This window comes from Aquarana catesbeiana, linkage group LG06 (assembly GCF_042186555.1).
Source record: "Aquarana catesbeiana isolate 2022-GZ linkage group LG06, ASM4218655v1, whole genome shotgun sequence".
NCBI classification, from domain to species: Eukaryota; Metazoa; Chordata; class Amphibia; order Anura; family Ranidae; genus Aquarana; species Aquarana catesbeiana.
This window is the reverse complement of record NC_133329.1, coordinates 147567812-147584682: the sequence shown is the minus strand read 5'-3', so window position 1 is coordinate 147584682 and position 16871 is coordinate 147567812. Positions and strand designations below refer to the sequence as shown.

The 16871-nt window shown below is 41.7% G+C and overlaps 1 protein-coding gene across 1 annotated transcript in view; it reads left to right on the top strand.

The window, feature by feature from the left end:
• The window catches only part of DAGLB (diacylglycerol lipase beta), a 130352-nt gene that overhangs the window by 97203 nt on the left and 16278 nt on the right, over positions 1–16871 (top strand). The window contains exons 6-8 of the mRNA XM_073591030.1: positions 2190–2317; positions 3392–3518; positions 3628–3711. Coding sequence (XP_073447131.1) covers positions 2190–2317; positions 3392–3518; positions 3628–3711 — 339 coding nt within the window. The remainder of the gene's footprint in view (positions 1–2189; positions 2318–3391; positions 3519–3627; positions 3712–16871) is intronic.

The following is a 16871-nucleotide window of genomic DNA, read 5'->3' as shown; positions in this document are numbered from 1 at the left end:
GGGTAGTTTTCTGTTATGATTTAAAAAGAGTAAACACAGTTGATAATAAATGGCTTCAGCCAAACACTAACCATGAGTGAAAAAAGTTTTTGTGTGTTTTAACATTCACGTTCTCTGAAAAGTGGCCAAGAAATAATAAATTCTGCCAGAGTATGTAAACTTATGAGCACAACTGTGTGTGTGTGTGTATGTATGTGATATATAGATATATATATATATATATATATATCTGTATTTATCGGCGTATAACACGCACCCCAAGTTTAGGAGGGAATTTTAAGGGAAAAAACTCACATTTAAATGCCCATCAATGCAGCCTTGCCCCAGTGTTATTGCAGCCTTGTCAGAGTGTCATTACAGCCTTGCCCCAGTGTTATTGCAGCCTTGCAGTTTAAATATGGCGCCGCCGAGATACAGAGCCGGATGTCCTGTGTATCTCGGCTCCTCTCGCAGCCCCGTCCTGTCCCGTCCTATGATGGGCATAACACAGGTCCAATGGCGTGACTGTGAGCGGAGCCGAGCGCCGCCGATATACACATAGCCGAGTGTACTCGGCTCCGCTCACATGCATGACTGTGAGCCGAGCTGAGCCTAGCCTAGTACACTCAGCTATGTGTATATCGGTAGCGCTCGCTCCGCTCCACTCACAATCAGGGATCGGCGTATAACACACACCCACGATTTTCCCCTGATTTTAAGGGGAAAAAAAGTGCGTGTTATATGTACGTATATAAAAATACGGTAATTAATTTATTTTTATTTTTTTTATCATTTTTACGGTTTCATTGTATAAATTCCCCCTTGTAGTAGTGATTATATGCTGTTTTTGTGCTAATAAAGGGCTTTTTTTTTTTTTTTTTTGAACGCCATTATGACGTGACCAAAATAAAATGTCTTATACTTGGCCATACATGTATCATTTTTTGGACGAGAATATTCGTACAAATATTCTTTGTACATTCAAAAATGTCACTTGCTTTTAATATTCAGTTTTAAAATTAATGTAATTCCTGAACGAAAACCACATACACTGTCCAAAAATTGAGAGGTTTTCTGTCCTGCTCCTTGAAATTTTTACCGTCTCTGTGGTAGAACTTTAACTAAATTATACACCATACCTTTTTTGAGGTTTTTATGCAATCAATCAAAAAACTTTGCTTACTAATCAATTATGAAAATAATCATTTAGTTGCAGCCCTAATTTATAACATGGTGAGTGATACTTGAGGACTTACTTTGCCCGGTGGACGGGATTTCGTCGGACAATTCGATCGTGTGTGGGCTCCAGGGGACTTTGTTTTCTCAAAAGTTGGACGGACTTAGATTTGAAACATGTTTTAAATCTATCCGTCGAACTTGAGTCCGGTCGAAAAGTCCGCTCGTCTGTATGCTAGTTCGATGGACAAAAAGCCACGCTAGGGCAGCTATTGGCTACTGGCTATGAACTTCCTTGTTTTAGTCCGGTCATACGTCATCACGTACGAATTCGACGGACTTTGGTGGATTGTGTGTAGGTAAGTCCGTTCATTCGGAAAGTCCGTCATAAAGTCTGTCAAAGTCCGCCGGGCAAAGTCTGACGTAAAGTCCACTCGTGTGTACGCGGCATTAGGGTTGGCGAAATGTTGGATGTGGCTAGGGTAGTTCTTACCTATTAGCTTGTCTGTTTGGGACAGTTCTGCTGCCGTCATAGCTGTGTCATTGCATTATTCCATGGTTGCTGAAACCATTTGCTTTTTAAAATAATATCCGAATAAGCCTGTGCAAAAAAGATGTCCTTAGTCAGGAAAATGGGATTGTTTGTTATTGACTGAGAGTACAACAGGCACCTATCTAACTGCTTGTGAACAGTAATGTACATTGTTAGTGTATGTTAGCCCAAACTTTTTTTTTTTTTTTTTTTTTCTTTTAGAGCAGGGAAGGGTTAAAATCCCCTATCAAGTTATTTCTTGCTGCCTCTGTTCCACTGGGGAGATTTTGCTTCACTTTCTATCCTTGAGATGCAACAAAAATGGGAGGAAATCTCTCCAAAGTTGGAAGAATTCCCATCAGGTGTTTCCCATCAGTTCTCACTAGAAAACAAACTCTGTGGCAAACCGTTGCATGTGTTTAGTTTATTGTCCGTTTTTATACAACAAACAGTTGAATTTCCCCATCAGTGTTGTGTTGTAAAACATCTTGTGTTATTGCAGAGAGAGGACCTGGATGTGGAGTTGGATAAGGCTGCTTACTACATGCAGTTTGCAGCTGCCGCCTATGGATGGCCACTCTATGTATACAGCCGCCCCTTTACTGGACTGTGCAAGCTGTGCGGGGAATGGTGAGTGTACATAATCACTTTTTAAGGTACAAAGAATTGTTTTCGGCAGTTCCTCACCATTAGGAGACTTCATTATAATCTGCCTACCACAGCCAACAGAAGTAGAGGTGTACAAAAGAAGTGACCACATCTAGTTTAACTGTGGCTTTAAAAAATGATCAAAGTCCTTAATTCACAATGTTGCATGGCTCTGACCAGTGTCCTACAATGAGGGAATAATCTTCTTATTTTTGGGTATATTTGAGAGTATAAGACATGCAGTTGCCTGTTGTGCTTCTCACGGATGCAGTGAAGGGCTTTTTGTTCCTTCTTTGTGCCCACCTCATCCTAACCTGTCTGGTTGCATTTTATTGTTGCTTCCCTAGCCCTTTTCCATGAGAGCTATTGTTTCGAATTAGTAAGTTTATGATGGCCAAAAACAGCTGTATTGGAATAAATGACTGTATAATATTATCCTGTAATCTGCACTATACACCTTCAGTTCTGGCTGCACAGTTGGCCCGAGGCATAAAGGAATGATTTGTATGGATCTGCCTACTATGTTATAATTAAGAATACACCCCCTTGATTTCTGAATTGAGACAAACAGATATCTTCAATGTTGTTAGAATCCAAAGAAATAAGAGCTGCTTCAGCCAGAGGTCAACCAGCCTGAGGCGCCTGTCTCTGTTTAATACATTGCTACAAGTCTCCAACAGAAGACTGCATTAACATCACCCCAAGTCTTTATTCAGCCAGAACTGGCAGGCTAAAAGTCCCTTCCCAAGACCACTCCTCTGACATGTTTCACCCCACTTGGGCTTAATCATAGAGATCTCACATGTGTCAGTTCTGGCTGCATAAAGGCTTTTATGTGGAGTGACTTAATCTGATTGCAACCTTTTGTTGCATACTTGGCTTCTGGATAACTTCAGCTTTAAGATAGCTGTGCTTCATATTGTGTTAAAACAAGTCAAAATGGTAGTTAATGAGAATACATTTTGTCAGGTTTATTTACCCACTGAAATTTCTTGATCCATGCACCCTGTTCATTTTGTTATTGCTAGTGCTGTTATTAACAATTGTATATTTCAGTTGCCAGAACCGAAGTGCCCAGCATGATATTGTAGGTGGTGATGATCTTAACTGCCATTTTGGCTCCATCTTGCAGACAACAGGACTCCAGTACAGAGATTTTATCCACATCAGCTTCCATAACAGGGTAAGGAAGTAATGAGGTGCGTCACCATTTTAACAGTGATGACTTTTTTTTTTTTTTTCTTTTTTTTTTTATAATGCTTGTAATTGTGTTACTAAATCTTTTACTTTAGATCTATGAAATACCCTTTTTTGTTGCCCTTGATCACAAAACTGAAGCCATCTTAGTAGCTGTGAGAGGAACATTATCCCTTGAGGTAAATACAGTGATTTGTTAATCTAGTTTTGTGGTAACTGATTATTACGCTATCATTATTTCTGCTGTTTTTAATTCCACTAGTTGGTTACATTTTACATGTTGTTTTTTTTTTTTTGGTACTGCATACGAGTATAGTTCCTTTCGGTATGATTTCTATTACAGTGATCTCCATTAGCTTCCAGGTCCAGTGCTTAGCGCCTGCACTGCTGCCTATTGAACAAAAGAGGTCACCTGCTTGGCACAGGTGCTATTTAACCACTTCCCATTGTCAATTGATGACTGGACAGGACATTCGTTGATCCAGGTGGACGTCATATGACATCCTTCCAGAACGTGCCTCGCGTAGCCGTGGGGCTGCACTGCAGTGAGATCTGTCACCAGCTGTGTCCAGCAAACGCAGCCGATGATTGATCAGTGTACTGACTCGCTGCTGATAACATGTGATTGCTGTAACCAATCACATCAGATTACATGACAATTGTAAATAATGGATGGCTTCCTTTCATGCCATCAATTGTGTACAATTGTGTTGCTAGCTGTGATTGGTCACAGTGATCATATGGTACAGATAGGGCCAATCACAGCCCATCTGTACTATGTGATTAGCTCTGCCCAATCACAGCTAATCAAAACAATGTAATGCACTGCTATAAGCAATCAATGTGAAAAAAGTAATTGCTGATACCAGTGAAATTCACTTGTATAAGCAATCGTAATGTAACACTGTATTGCTCTGGTCGGTGTATTAAAAAAAAAAAATAGTGAAAAAAAGTGTGACCAGTGTCCCTGATCACTGCCACACCAGTTATATGATGCTGCTGTACTGCACTGGTGGCAGTATGAAAAAAAAAAACTCCTTAAATTTTCTTTATTTTCCTAAAAAAAAATTGTGACAAAAAATTACAACTTCAAAATAATCTCGCCTAATGCTTACTAAATAACTTGGACTGTCTACTTTCCAAAAAGGGGTAATTTAGGGAGAATTTGTACTGTCCTGGCATTTTTGGGTCACTAGAAATGAGAGAGGCCGTTGGTACATCAGTACTTTAACAAAAAAAGATGACCATAGAAGTTGCTCACACTCTAATGATTTGATAACAGTTAGTTGCTCGCTGCCACTCCTCTGCTTCGGAGGCTCTGGCCGTAGCCTATATAACATATAGAAATAGAAAGCTATCCCTGGGAGGTCTGCAGATCGGACATCCCTGGGATAAAAGACAGCTACTTTTGGTCAGAAAGGGCAGTCAAAGGAACAATAAGTAAAAATAAGTATCAAATTTTATTAAAATTTCGACAGCGCCACAGTTGGATATCAGCTTTCACTGGAAGTGATTGCAGCTAAGCTACGTAACAAAACGTTGCGAAACACAACGACGTAAGCTGCGTGTATGGCGCCGTTTCAGTGATCCCCGATGTATCTCATGGGAGCGGAGAAGCGGAGGTTTGCCGTGCCTCAGTAACATCATATGCTTAGCTGCAATCACTTCCAGTGAAAGCTGATATCCAACTGTGGAGCTGTCGAGTAATGAGCAGTTAACCGCTAGACTACCGCCACGCTAGACTACCAGGACGCCAGACCCACCAGCAACTGTCCAGCTATTTAGTGCAGTTGGACGGGTAACTGCTAGACTACCGGGACGTTAGACCCACCAGCAACCGTCCAACCATTCAGCGCAGATAGACGCGAAGGTGAGGAGTCTGTTATACCCTTGAAGCGCCCGGATCCACACAAGGAAGAGAGGCGGTAATGTAATATGAGTAACAGATCTGCTCACCCCACAGCACCTTAATATACAAACGTGGATAATGTATATGAAAGAGCCTGAGTATATTGTGTGCCGATGAAAGCTTGGGAAAGCTTAGGAAAACATTATGGAACTTTAAAACTCAGAGCTTTTACTCTCACCGGTCACTTATATACAAGAAATTGACTCCTGATATTACCTGACCAGCTTGATTTGATCCACGATCTTAGACTATAACTATTGCTTTCAAGTGCAGCTTTAACTATTCCCAAACCTATGGCTCCACGTATAGGACGGCAGTTATTTAGTTACCTTTGGGTTATTAGTACCCCCGGGGGACCCCCTTTGCATAATAACCCCTTTATCTTTTTGTACGTTTTTTAAATCATTATTATTGGTGATTAGCCATTGGGGCTCCTATGCAAGCGTGCATCACTTCAGGCGCCTGCACTGCATGTGGTATTTGTCTGTTATTGTGTGTGTATTGTCAGTCATAGTCTTGTTATCTGTTACATTGATACACCATCTGTAAACCTATACATTTGATGTATCGTTTTATGGTTGGTCTCAGAGGACCTAAAGGTTACTAGTCTCATCGGAAAGCAACATTCTTTTATATCAGTGTTTTCTGTGTTTAAAATCATTAATAAAATTTGATACTTATTTTTACTTATTGTTCCTTTTACTGCCCTTTCTGACCAAAAGTAGCTGTCTTTTATCCCAGGGATGTCCAATCTGCAGACCTCCCAGGGATAGCTTTCTATTTCGTTGGTACATCAGAGGACTGATCAATTTTCAGGTATATATAGTGCTCAGCATAAATGAGTACACCCCAACAGATATGTCAGGAGACCTTTACTTTCCTTTCAGAATCGACGTTTTCTATGGGACACTATACTACAAAATACTCCCACAAATGCAGGCCATTGATTGCAACCAAGATTTGTTAATTTGTACACACAAAAGTATTTTTCCTCACAAATATTATTATAAATTATTATATTGTTAAATTATTCAAGACCGTGTTGCAAAAATGAATACACCCCTATGAAAGTCTTAAGAGCAAAGCTACATTTTAGACAAAAAAATCCTAATTATCAAGAATTCAACTACAGGTGAGTCTAATTATTCATTAAACACTACCTGCTCAACAACGTCATATGATGTCGTCGACTTCCTTAAGTAGGGATATCGGAATTATGCCTGCAGCTACAGGCATCATTCAGATATCTTCTTTTAGAGCCAGTGAGTCCCTGCACCGTAAGAACACTCCTAGCGGCTGTTCAGCTGCTTGATCATTTTTACAGGCAGCGGGAGGGAACGTTGTTCTCTCCCCCACCAGACCCCCCCCCCCCACCTGTCCTCTGGTGCTTCTCCCGGCTTGTCGGAAGGTTGAGAGCCGGAGAAGGAATTGGTCCATGCCAGAAGTTTACCATAGAGGATCCGGCAGGCCAGATGGGGCCCCCCCGGTGTCTCTTTGATCATTCGGAGGCCTGCACGATGTTATGTCATGTCCGGCCTCTGCATTTGAAAAAATGGCACCGCCTCGGCTGGAAAACTAGGATCTTTTTTTTTTTTTTTTTTTGCAGACTTACCAGCTTAGAGGTGAGGTCTGGGAACTTATTGACCCCAGATCTCGCTGTAAAGAGGACCTGTCATGCACTATTCCTATTACAAGGGATGTTTACATTCCTTGCAATAGGAATAAAAGTGATAAAAAAAAAAATGGCAAAATAGAAAAATAAAAGTAAAATAATACATTTTTTTTTTTTTTTTTTTTTAAAGCGCACGCGTTCTCGCGCGCAGAAGTGAACGCATACGTAAGTTGCGCCTACATATGTAAGCAACGTTCAAACCACATGTGAGGTATCGCCGTGAATGTTAGAGCGAGAACAATAATTCTAGCTCTAGACCTTCTTTTTAACTCTAAATGGGTAACCTGTAAAAAATGTTAAAGCTTCACCTATGGGAATTTTTAAGTACCGAAGTTTGGCGTCATTCCATGAGTGTGTGCAATTTCAAAGCGTGAATGGGAAAAAAAGGGGGAGAGAAGCTGCGCTTAGGTGAAGTGTATAGAAAAAAAAAATGAGCTGCAATTCCTCTGTGCAACAAAAACACAGTGAAAAAAGTTTGGAAAAAAACGGAATTGCGCTAGAAAGGACGCGTGACCATGCGTATGATCACCAATCCACAATATTCTTAAAATGTGTAAATAAACAAATTAAGCACAAAATATAAAAAAATATTAGTAGAGTGACAATCCATCAAATGTACATTGCTTAATGTGAAATAATGACAAAATTAGACAAAAGTCCATATGCATAAAGTGAATATATATCACCCATGTGATAAAAAAAAGTCCATGTGATCTATGATTCCTGCTAAAAGTAGACAAGAGTGCTTGATCCACCACCGTAGGTAAACAATGGCCGCTTACCAGAAACTCATGATCCCCCGCTACAGAGGTTCAGAGAGAGCTGTTTAGAAGGATGACAATCTGGATCACAACCATAAAACCAGAGGCCTTGGAGTATGATGGCACATTCAGAGACCTTGATACCGTAGTGAAGGTATTCCAACTGACCGGTAATAGGGCACCAACCCGCAGCAGAGTGGATATGATCATGAAAAGTAAAAAGGCCAATAGTGTAAAACCGTAAAAACTTTTATTAAAATATAAATGAAAAACAATGCACTCACATGCTGATAGTATAAATTAAGCGCCTGAAAATGGCCAGAGCGCCGGCCGGAAGCTCACAGACAAAACAAACTGTAAAGTCAAAGATCGGGGAAACATAAAATAAATTCCAATGACATAACAAAGTAACGCCACAACCGGGCACTAAGTAAGATTGCACATATCTGTGTCATTTATATGAGAGACACACAAAAACTGCAACTGTTAAGTACTGGTGGCCAACAAATATCCCTAAATATAACTAAATAAAAAATGTTTCTGAATAGAATAGATAAAAACATCCATATTTATATACCTGCTCGGAGTGGCAGGGATAAAAATGGATGTGCTGGGGTCCAGAAGAAAAACCGACACCAACAGAGCTGTAAATCTTGCGATCACGGCAACCAACGTGGTCCGTGTCAAAACCGGAACTGCTGAATGAAGGCCCAAGGGGACACGCTCATAAAGAGCAATGGCCACCCAGTGGCCATATTGATTATTGCAAGCAACTCGGCCATCAGATCCGAAACAAATGGTGGTGAGTAAGAGTTGCAAGCTGAAATAAATGTAAAAATGAAAGCGAGCTGACATAATTGTTTAGAATGGGGGCAAGGGATCAAAAATCTCCATGGGCATCAGAGTATAGACGTCCAGAGGCGATTGATTCATAATATATGTGGGCATATCTGGATCCAATGCCCACATACAAAAAGTAAAAAGGTAAAATTGAAATTAGAAAACAGTTAATTGGAAAACACTAAAGGGGAAAAATTATGCATACGTGTGTGTGTGTGTGTGTGTGTGTGTATGTATGTATGTATATATATATATATATATATATATATATATATATATATATATATATATATATATATATATATATATATATATATATATGTATCGCGTAAGCCACACTCTGACGCGTTTCGTCATATCCTGACTTCAACAGAGGACGCCCTCTGTTGAAGTCAGGATATGACGAAACGCGTCAGTGCATGGCTTACGCGACGTAGGAAGTGACGTGTGCGCTCCACCTGAGTCAACTGCACAACCAGGAAGCATCCATAGTCTCCTGTGTAGCGGCGCTGACATCTCTTGGTGAAGTTTGCACACTTTCACTACCTGCCTGCTTGATTGATTGCTCTCTTTTATGCTTATTTGATGTACGTATTTTATTGAAGGGGGGTTACTGTCTTTTTGTGTGGAATGGTTCTTAGTCAATAAACGGGATTACGCTATGTGCACTTTTCTTTCCGTTTTTTGATTTAATATGAGCCCTGAAAATCTGTGACCCTTCATGAAGTGATGTTGACAACAAGCTGCTGGCAAAGAGTGTTTATTCTGAATGCTTTATTGCTCCCCATTTCTGGTGAGTTTAACCCCCTAGGGGGAGAGTGCTTTCACCGGGTGGATTTCCTAGGGATCGGTGGAAGATGCATGCGGAGGATTGTTTTCATGATCACCTGATTATTATTTTGTGAACTACACCCTGAACTTTACATCACTGCCCTATATAAGGGACTTTCTCCTAAGGGACTTTTCTGTTATAGGATTTTCCTTTGCATGTGCTGTTGGCCACATGTTTCAGTTGCTCAACATTAGCGCTGTCTAGTTAGATGATTTAGTCTAATCTTGGATTATTTTATAACACAGTTTTTACATTTACGTATTTTGTTTGAGACAGCTGCTTTGCACCTTTTTTCAGGTCTTCTCTCTGCTTAACAGGCAAAGTGGAGTCTAATTTCATTTATGTGTTTATGAATGATTTTATATATAGTTGCATACTGATGGTTATTCACATTTATGCACTCTTGAATGTTCAGTAATATTTTTATATATATCTACATTTGGGATCAGTATAGTGACCTGGCGCTGAGTAGTGTTTCTGCAGGCCTGGTGAAACACTTATATTTATTTATATATATATATATATATATATATATATATATATACACGGATGAGAAGCCAGGTGAACCACAGAATTAGTAATGAGTCACCAACCGCCCCCCACCCTTATCAAGTAAAAAATAAATAAATTGTCCAGATGAATGGAAACTCGGAGCAAAAGCCCTCACAAAAAGGTACCTCTAACAAATGCTCACTTCCAAAATACAGTTACAATACCTCTACAGAGCCCAATGGGGCCTATAAGAAATAAAGCTGTCAAAAAAACTTTATAGAGATGGGGATAGCGGGGGCAGCATACTGACCCTAATCAGGCATTGTTAATGAAAGCATTCACATCTGTGTCTATATTCATGCCAAATGGGGCGTAAGTTTTGAGTCTATGGATCCAGGACATCTCTTGCTTAGAGATCTCCCTGACCATCAGACTGCCTCGCCAGTGTGGTCTGTATTTGTCAATCCCCACGTATAGTGTATTGGAGGGGTCCCTTTTATGTACCTGGTCGTAATGCGAGACTGGATGTTTGTCATAGCCTCTCCTTATGTTCCCTATATGTTCATTCAAACGAACACGCAATGCCCTTCTGGTCCTCCCCACATATTGTAGCCCGCAAGGGCATTGTAGAAGAAAGACCACCCTTTCGGAGGTGCATGTAATGAAGGGTTCGATCTCATATGAACGCAAGGTACTGGTAGATGTAACCGTAGTGATCCGCCTTTCCCTATTGGCATTCAGAGAGCAGACTTGGCATTTTCCACATCTGTAATAGCCAGTGAGGGTCCGAAAGAAACATCTGTTCTCCCATGGAGGGTCCTGAACAGAGGGGGCTATTTTACTCCCAAGGGAGGCTGCTCCCTTAAACACAACTCTAGGTCTAGCTGGTAAGACAGTGCCGAGAACTTGGTCACTGCCCAACACATGCCAGTGTTTTTGTATCAGTTGTTTGAGGTTGCGATGCTGTACCGAATAAGTGGTGATAAATGGCACAGCATCAGAAACATCAATCCTTTCTGGGGATGCGTCAGACAAAAGTGAGGATCTGTCCCTATCTCGTGCCGTTTTAACGGCCAAAGACAGGGAAGTTTGATCATACCCTTTCTCAATGAACCCATCCATAAGTATGGATGCCTGCTCATCGAAGTTGTTTACATCTGAGCAGTTACGTCTAAGACGTAGAAATTGGCCCTGAGGGATGGCCCTAAGCCAAGGTTCATAGTGGCAGCGGTCGACCGAAATGTATGAATTTCTATCGGTCGTCCTAAAATAAGTTGATGTTACAAAGTGATCATTAATGATTTGAATTTTGAGATCTAGGAAATGGATAGTATTAAGGCTGGCTTCAAAGTTGAATTTAATGCCTCTGTTATTGTTAAGAGCTGCTATAAAATTATGCAACTCCATCTCACAGCCATCCCATAGGAGGAGGACGTCGTCGATGTATCTGACCCACAGGAGCACTTCCGGTCTCTTGGGTGCATCAACGACGTCCTCCTCCCACTTGGCCATGAAAAGGTTAGCCAGGCTCAGGGCGTACTTTGCCCCCATAGCCACACCCCTATCCTGGCGGTAGAACTGGTGCTCAAACCAGAAATAGTTATGACTGGCAGCATATTGTAACAATTGATACACCATGATAAAGTTAATCTGTGTAAGGGGTAGGCCAGAGTCAGTACTTTTCATGATCATATCCACTCTGCTGCGGGTTGGTGTCCTATTACCGGTCAGTTGGAATTCCTTCACTACGGTATCAAGGTCTCTGATGTGCCATCATACTCCAAGGCTTCTGGTTTTATGGTTGTGATCCAGATTGTCATCCTTCTAAACAGTTCTCTCTGATCCTCTGTAGCGGGGATCATGAGTTTCTGGTAAGCGGCCATTGTTTACCTACGGTGGTGGATCAAGCACTCTTGTCTACTTTTAGCAGGAATCATAGTTCACATGGACTTTTTTATCACATGGGTGATTATATATTCACTTTATGCACATGGACTTTTGTCTAATTTTGTCATTATTTCACATTAAGCAATGTACATTTGATGGATTGTCACTCTACTAATATTTTTTTATATTTTGTGTTTAATTTGTTTATTTACACATTTTAATATTGTGGATTGGTGATCATACGCATGGTCACGAGTCCCTTCTAGCGCAATTCCGTTTTTTTCCAAAAATTTCAAAGCGTGACATGTTGGGTATCTATTTACGCTGCATAACATTATCTTTTACATTATGCAAAAAAATTGGGCTAACTTTACTGTTTTGTTTTTTTTTAATGCATGAAACAGTTAAAAAAAAAAAAAAAAAAAAGTTTGAAAAATTACTGTGCGAGATAAAAAAAAATTGCAATGACCACCATTTTATTCCCTAGGATCTCTGCTAAAAAAACATATATAATGTTTGGGGTTCTGAGTAAGTAAAGTAAAGGTTTCTAGCAATAAAAAGGTGATTTTTACATGTAGGAGCAAAGTGTCAGAATTGGCCTGGGTAGCAAGTGGTTAAACAGGTGTTTATACAGTTGATTATAAAAGGGCATTGCTTAACAAAGAAAACCCCTTCCTATTTCATGCTGTCAGTAATTGCACCAAATGGAAGAGAAATGTCCTGACCTGAGAAAGGAAAATTATTTATTCACACAAGAAAGGTGAAGGCTAGGGATGAGCCGAACACCCCCCTGTTCGCTTTGCACCAGAACATGCGAACAGGCAAAAAAATTGTGCGAACACCGTTAAAGTCTATGGGACACGAACATGAATAATCAAAAGTGCTAATTTTAAAGGGCTTTTATGCAAGTTATTGTCATAAAAAGTGTTTGGGGACCTGGGTCCTGCCCCAGGGAACATGGATCAATGCAAAAAAAGTTTTAAAAACTGCCGTTTTTTCAGGAGCAGTGAGTTTAATAATGCTTAAAGTGAAACCATAAAAGTGTAATATTCCTTTAAATTTCATACCTGGGGGGTGTCTATAGTATGCCTGTAAAGGGGTGCATGTTTCCTGTGTTTAGAACAGTCTGACAGCAAAATGACATTTCAAAGGAAAAAAAGTCATTTAAAACTACTCGCTGCTATTAATGAATTGCCGGTCCGACAATACACATAAAAGTTCATTGATAAAAACGGCATGGGAATTCCCCACAGGGGAACCCTGAACCAGAATTAAAAAAAAAAATGGGGGGGTCCCGCTAAATTCCATACCAGGCCCTTCAGGTCTGGTATGGATATTAAGGGGAACCCCGGCCAATTTTTTTTTTTTTTAAATGGCGTGGGGGTCCCCCTCAAAATCTATACCAGACCCTTCAGGTCTGGTATGGATTTTAAGGGGAACCCCGCGCCAAAATTAAAAAAAAAAATGGCATGGGGTCCCCCCAAAAGTCCATACCAGACCCTTATCCGAGCACGCAACCTGGCAGGCCGCAGGAAAAGAGGGGGGGACGAAAGAGCGCGCTGCCCCCCTCCTGAACCGTACCAGGCCACATGCCTTCAACTTTGGGAGGGTGCTATGGGGTAGCCCCCGAAAGCACCTTGTCCCTATGTTGATGGGGACAAGGGCCTCATCCCCAAAACCCTTGCCCGGTTGTTGTGGGGTTCTGCGGGCGGGGGGCTTATCGGAATCTGGAAGCCCCCTTTAACAAGGGGACCCCAGAACCCGCCCCCCCCGTGTGAAATGGTAAGGGGGTACAAAAGTACCCCTACCATTTCACAAAAAGTGTCAAAAATGTTAAAAATGACAAGAGACAGTTTTTGACAATTCCTTTATTTAAAGTCTTCTTTTTTCCATCTTCTTCTATCTTCTTTCTTCTATCTTCTTTCGGTTTCTTCCTCCATCATCTTCTTCTTTTGGTTCTTCCTCCGGTGTTCTCGTCCGGCATCTTCCTCCGCAGCGTCTTCTTCCCTTCTTCTTCTCGGGCCGCTCCGCATCGATGTGTGACGCTTCTTGTCTTCTGACGGTTCTTAAATAATGGAGGGCAGGGCCACCCGGTGACCCCTCTGACGCACGGGGACTTGACGGGGACTTCCCTGTGGCATTCCCCGTGATGTCAGAGGGGGGGCGGGGTCACCTGTTACCCTCTGATGGAGGAAGAACCAGAGGAAGAACCAGAAGAAGAAGATGGAGGAAGAAACCGAAGGAAGATAGAAGAAAGAAGATAGAAGATTTGACGGGGACTTCCCTGTGGCATTCCCCGTGACGTCAGAGGGGGCGGGGTCACCATTTACGTAACGGGTGACCCCGCCTCCCTCTGACGTCACGGGGAATGCCACAGGGAAGTCCCCATGCATCACCGGGTGGCCCCGCTCTCCGTTATTTAAGAACTGTCAGAAGACGAGAAGCGTCACACAGCGGGAGCCTCCCATCATCGATGTTGAGTGGTCCGAGAAGAAGGGAAGAAGACGCCACGGAGGAAGATGCCAGACGAGAACACCGGAGGAAGAACCATAAGAAGAAGATGGAGGAAGAAACCGAAAGATAGAAGAAAGAAGATAGAAGAAAGAAGATAGTAGATAAGGGGGCGGGATCTGGGGGTCCCCTTGTTAAAGGGGGCTTCCAGATTCCGATAAACCCCCCCGCCTGCAGACCCCCACAACCACCGGGCAAGGGTTGTGGGGATGAGGCCCTTGCTACCCCAAAGCACCCTCCCAATGTTGAGGGCTTGTGGCCTGGTACAGTTCAGGGGGGGGCTCTCTTTCTTCCCCCCCCCTCTTTTCCTGCGGCCTGCCAGGTTGCGTGCTCGGATAAGGGTCTGGTATGGATTTTTGGGGGGACCCCACGCCATTTTTTTTTTTTTTTTTTTTTTTTTTTTTTTTTTTTTTTTTAGTTTTGGTGCGGGGTTCCCCTTAAAATCCATACCAGACCTGAAGGGTCTGGTATAGATTTTGAGGGGGACCCCCACGCCATTTTTTTTTTTTAATTTTGGCAGGGTTCCCCTTAATATCCATACCAGACCTGAAGGGCCTGGTATAGAATTTAGGGGGACCTCCCACGCCATTTTTTTTTTTTTTTTTTGGTTTGGGGTTCCCCTGTGGGGAATTCCCATGCCGTTTTTATCAATGAACTTTTATGTGTATTGTCGGACCGCCAATTCATTAATAGCCCCAAGTAGTTTTAAATGACTTTTTTTTCCATTTGAAATGTCATTTTGCTGTCAGACTGTTCTAAACACGGGAAACATGCGCCCCTTTACAGGCATACTATAGACACCCCCCAGGTACGAACTTTAAAGGAATACTACACTTTTATTGTTTCACTTTAAGCATTATTAAAATCACTGCTCCTGAAAAAACTGACGTTTTTAAAACTTTTTTTTGCATTGATCCATGTCCCCTGGTGCAGGACCCAGGTCCCCAAACACTTTTTACGACAATACCATGCGTCTCTTTAAAATTAGCACTTTTTATTTCTCCCATAGACTTTTAAAGCGTGTTCCGCGGCTTTCGAATTTGCCGCGAACACCCCAAATTGTTCGCTGTACGGCGAACTAGCGAACAGACAATGTTCGAGTCGAACAGATGATGTTCGAGTCGAACAGATGATGTTCGAGTCGAACATGAGTTCGACTCAAACTCGAAGCTTATCCCTAGTGCAGGCTACAAGATCAGCAAATTTTTACTTATCAGTCAAAATACTGTAGCAATTATGATACAGTGATGAAACTGCAAACATCTCACAGAGACATCCAGGCCTTCCACAGAACACCTTGACAAGAGCATCTTCTGATAAGAAGGGTTGAAGAAAATCGCCATGCAAGTTCACTGCAGTTAGCTAAAGCCAAACTGGGGTGCTTGTCCCATGACGCAATACGGCGTATACTACAGAAGAATGGCGTGCATGGGTGTTGTCCACGAAGGAAGCCACTCCTAAAGCCCATGCGCAAAAAAATCCCACCTAGAATTTGCCAGGGCCAATGCTCAAAAGAAGACTACTGGGACTCTACTCTGGAGTGATGAGACCAAGATAAATGTTTTTGGAACTGATGGCTTCAAAACTGTATGGCGTCACATAGGTGAGGAGTACAAAGATGCATGATGCCTACAGTGAAACGTGGTGGCAGTGTCATTCTTTGGAGCTGCATGAGTGCTGCTGGTGTCGTGGAGCTGCATTTCATCAATGGAATCATAAATTCACAGATGTACTGTTCTACATTGAAAGAGAAGATGCTACCATCACTACGTGCCCTTGGTCGTGGTACACTCGTGTAATAAGCTAAACAAATGTTCTATAAAAGCACAGTTTTGTCAACATTTTGAAAGTTGTTCTTGTGTTCATTGAGATATTGGATAAAATCTTAATCCTCAAAAAGGGGTGTACTCATTTATGCTGAGCACTTCATATGTGAAGTTTGTGGACTGTATAGTGATGGGGAGGTGATGTGTTGTAGATCTTTTATATTAAAATGTTACTAAACCCACAACAGTAAAATCAGTCTGTATATGCAGCATAGCATGCTTGTTATACTCACTGTGGAAAATGGGCTGTTTTATCCTGTATGCACAGAACCTCCCCTCCTGCATTGTCTATCTGGGGCGAAGGCCAGCTAACACAGGCAGAGTAGCCGACCTGCACATGCTCAATTGTGTATTTTACGCTGGAGAGAACAGTTACTTGTTCTCAGAGATAGCCAGATCACATGATATTGACATGTGGGTGTGTATACAGTGGAAATTTCCTCCCTTCAGAACTCTCAGCACTGGATAAACTGTGCAGTTTATCCTGTAACCGTGATATACAGAGCATCCAAAATGTATATAGTGGCAGTATTGTAATGTAAAAAGATAATTTATCAGCTGTGGGCACTGTGGGGGGCGGAATGAACTATTTTCATATTACTGGGTTTA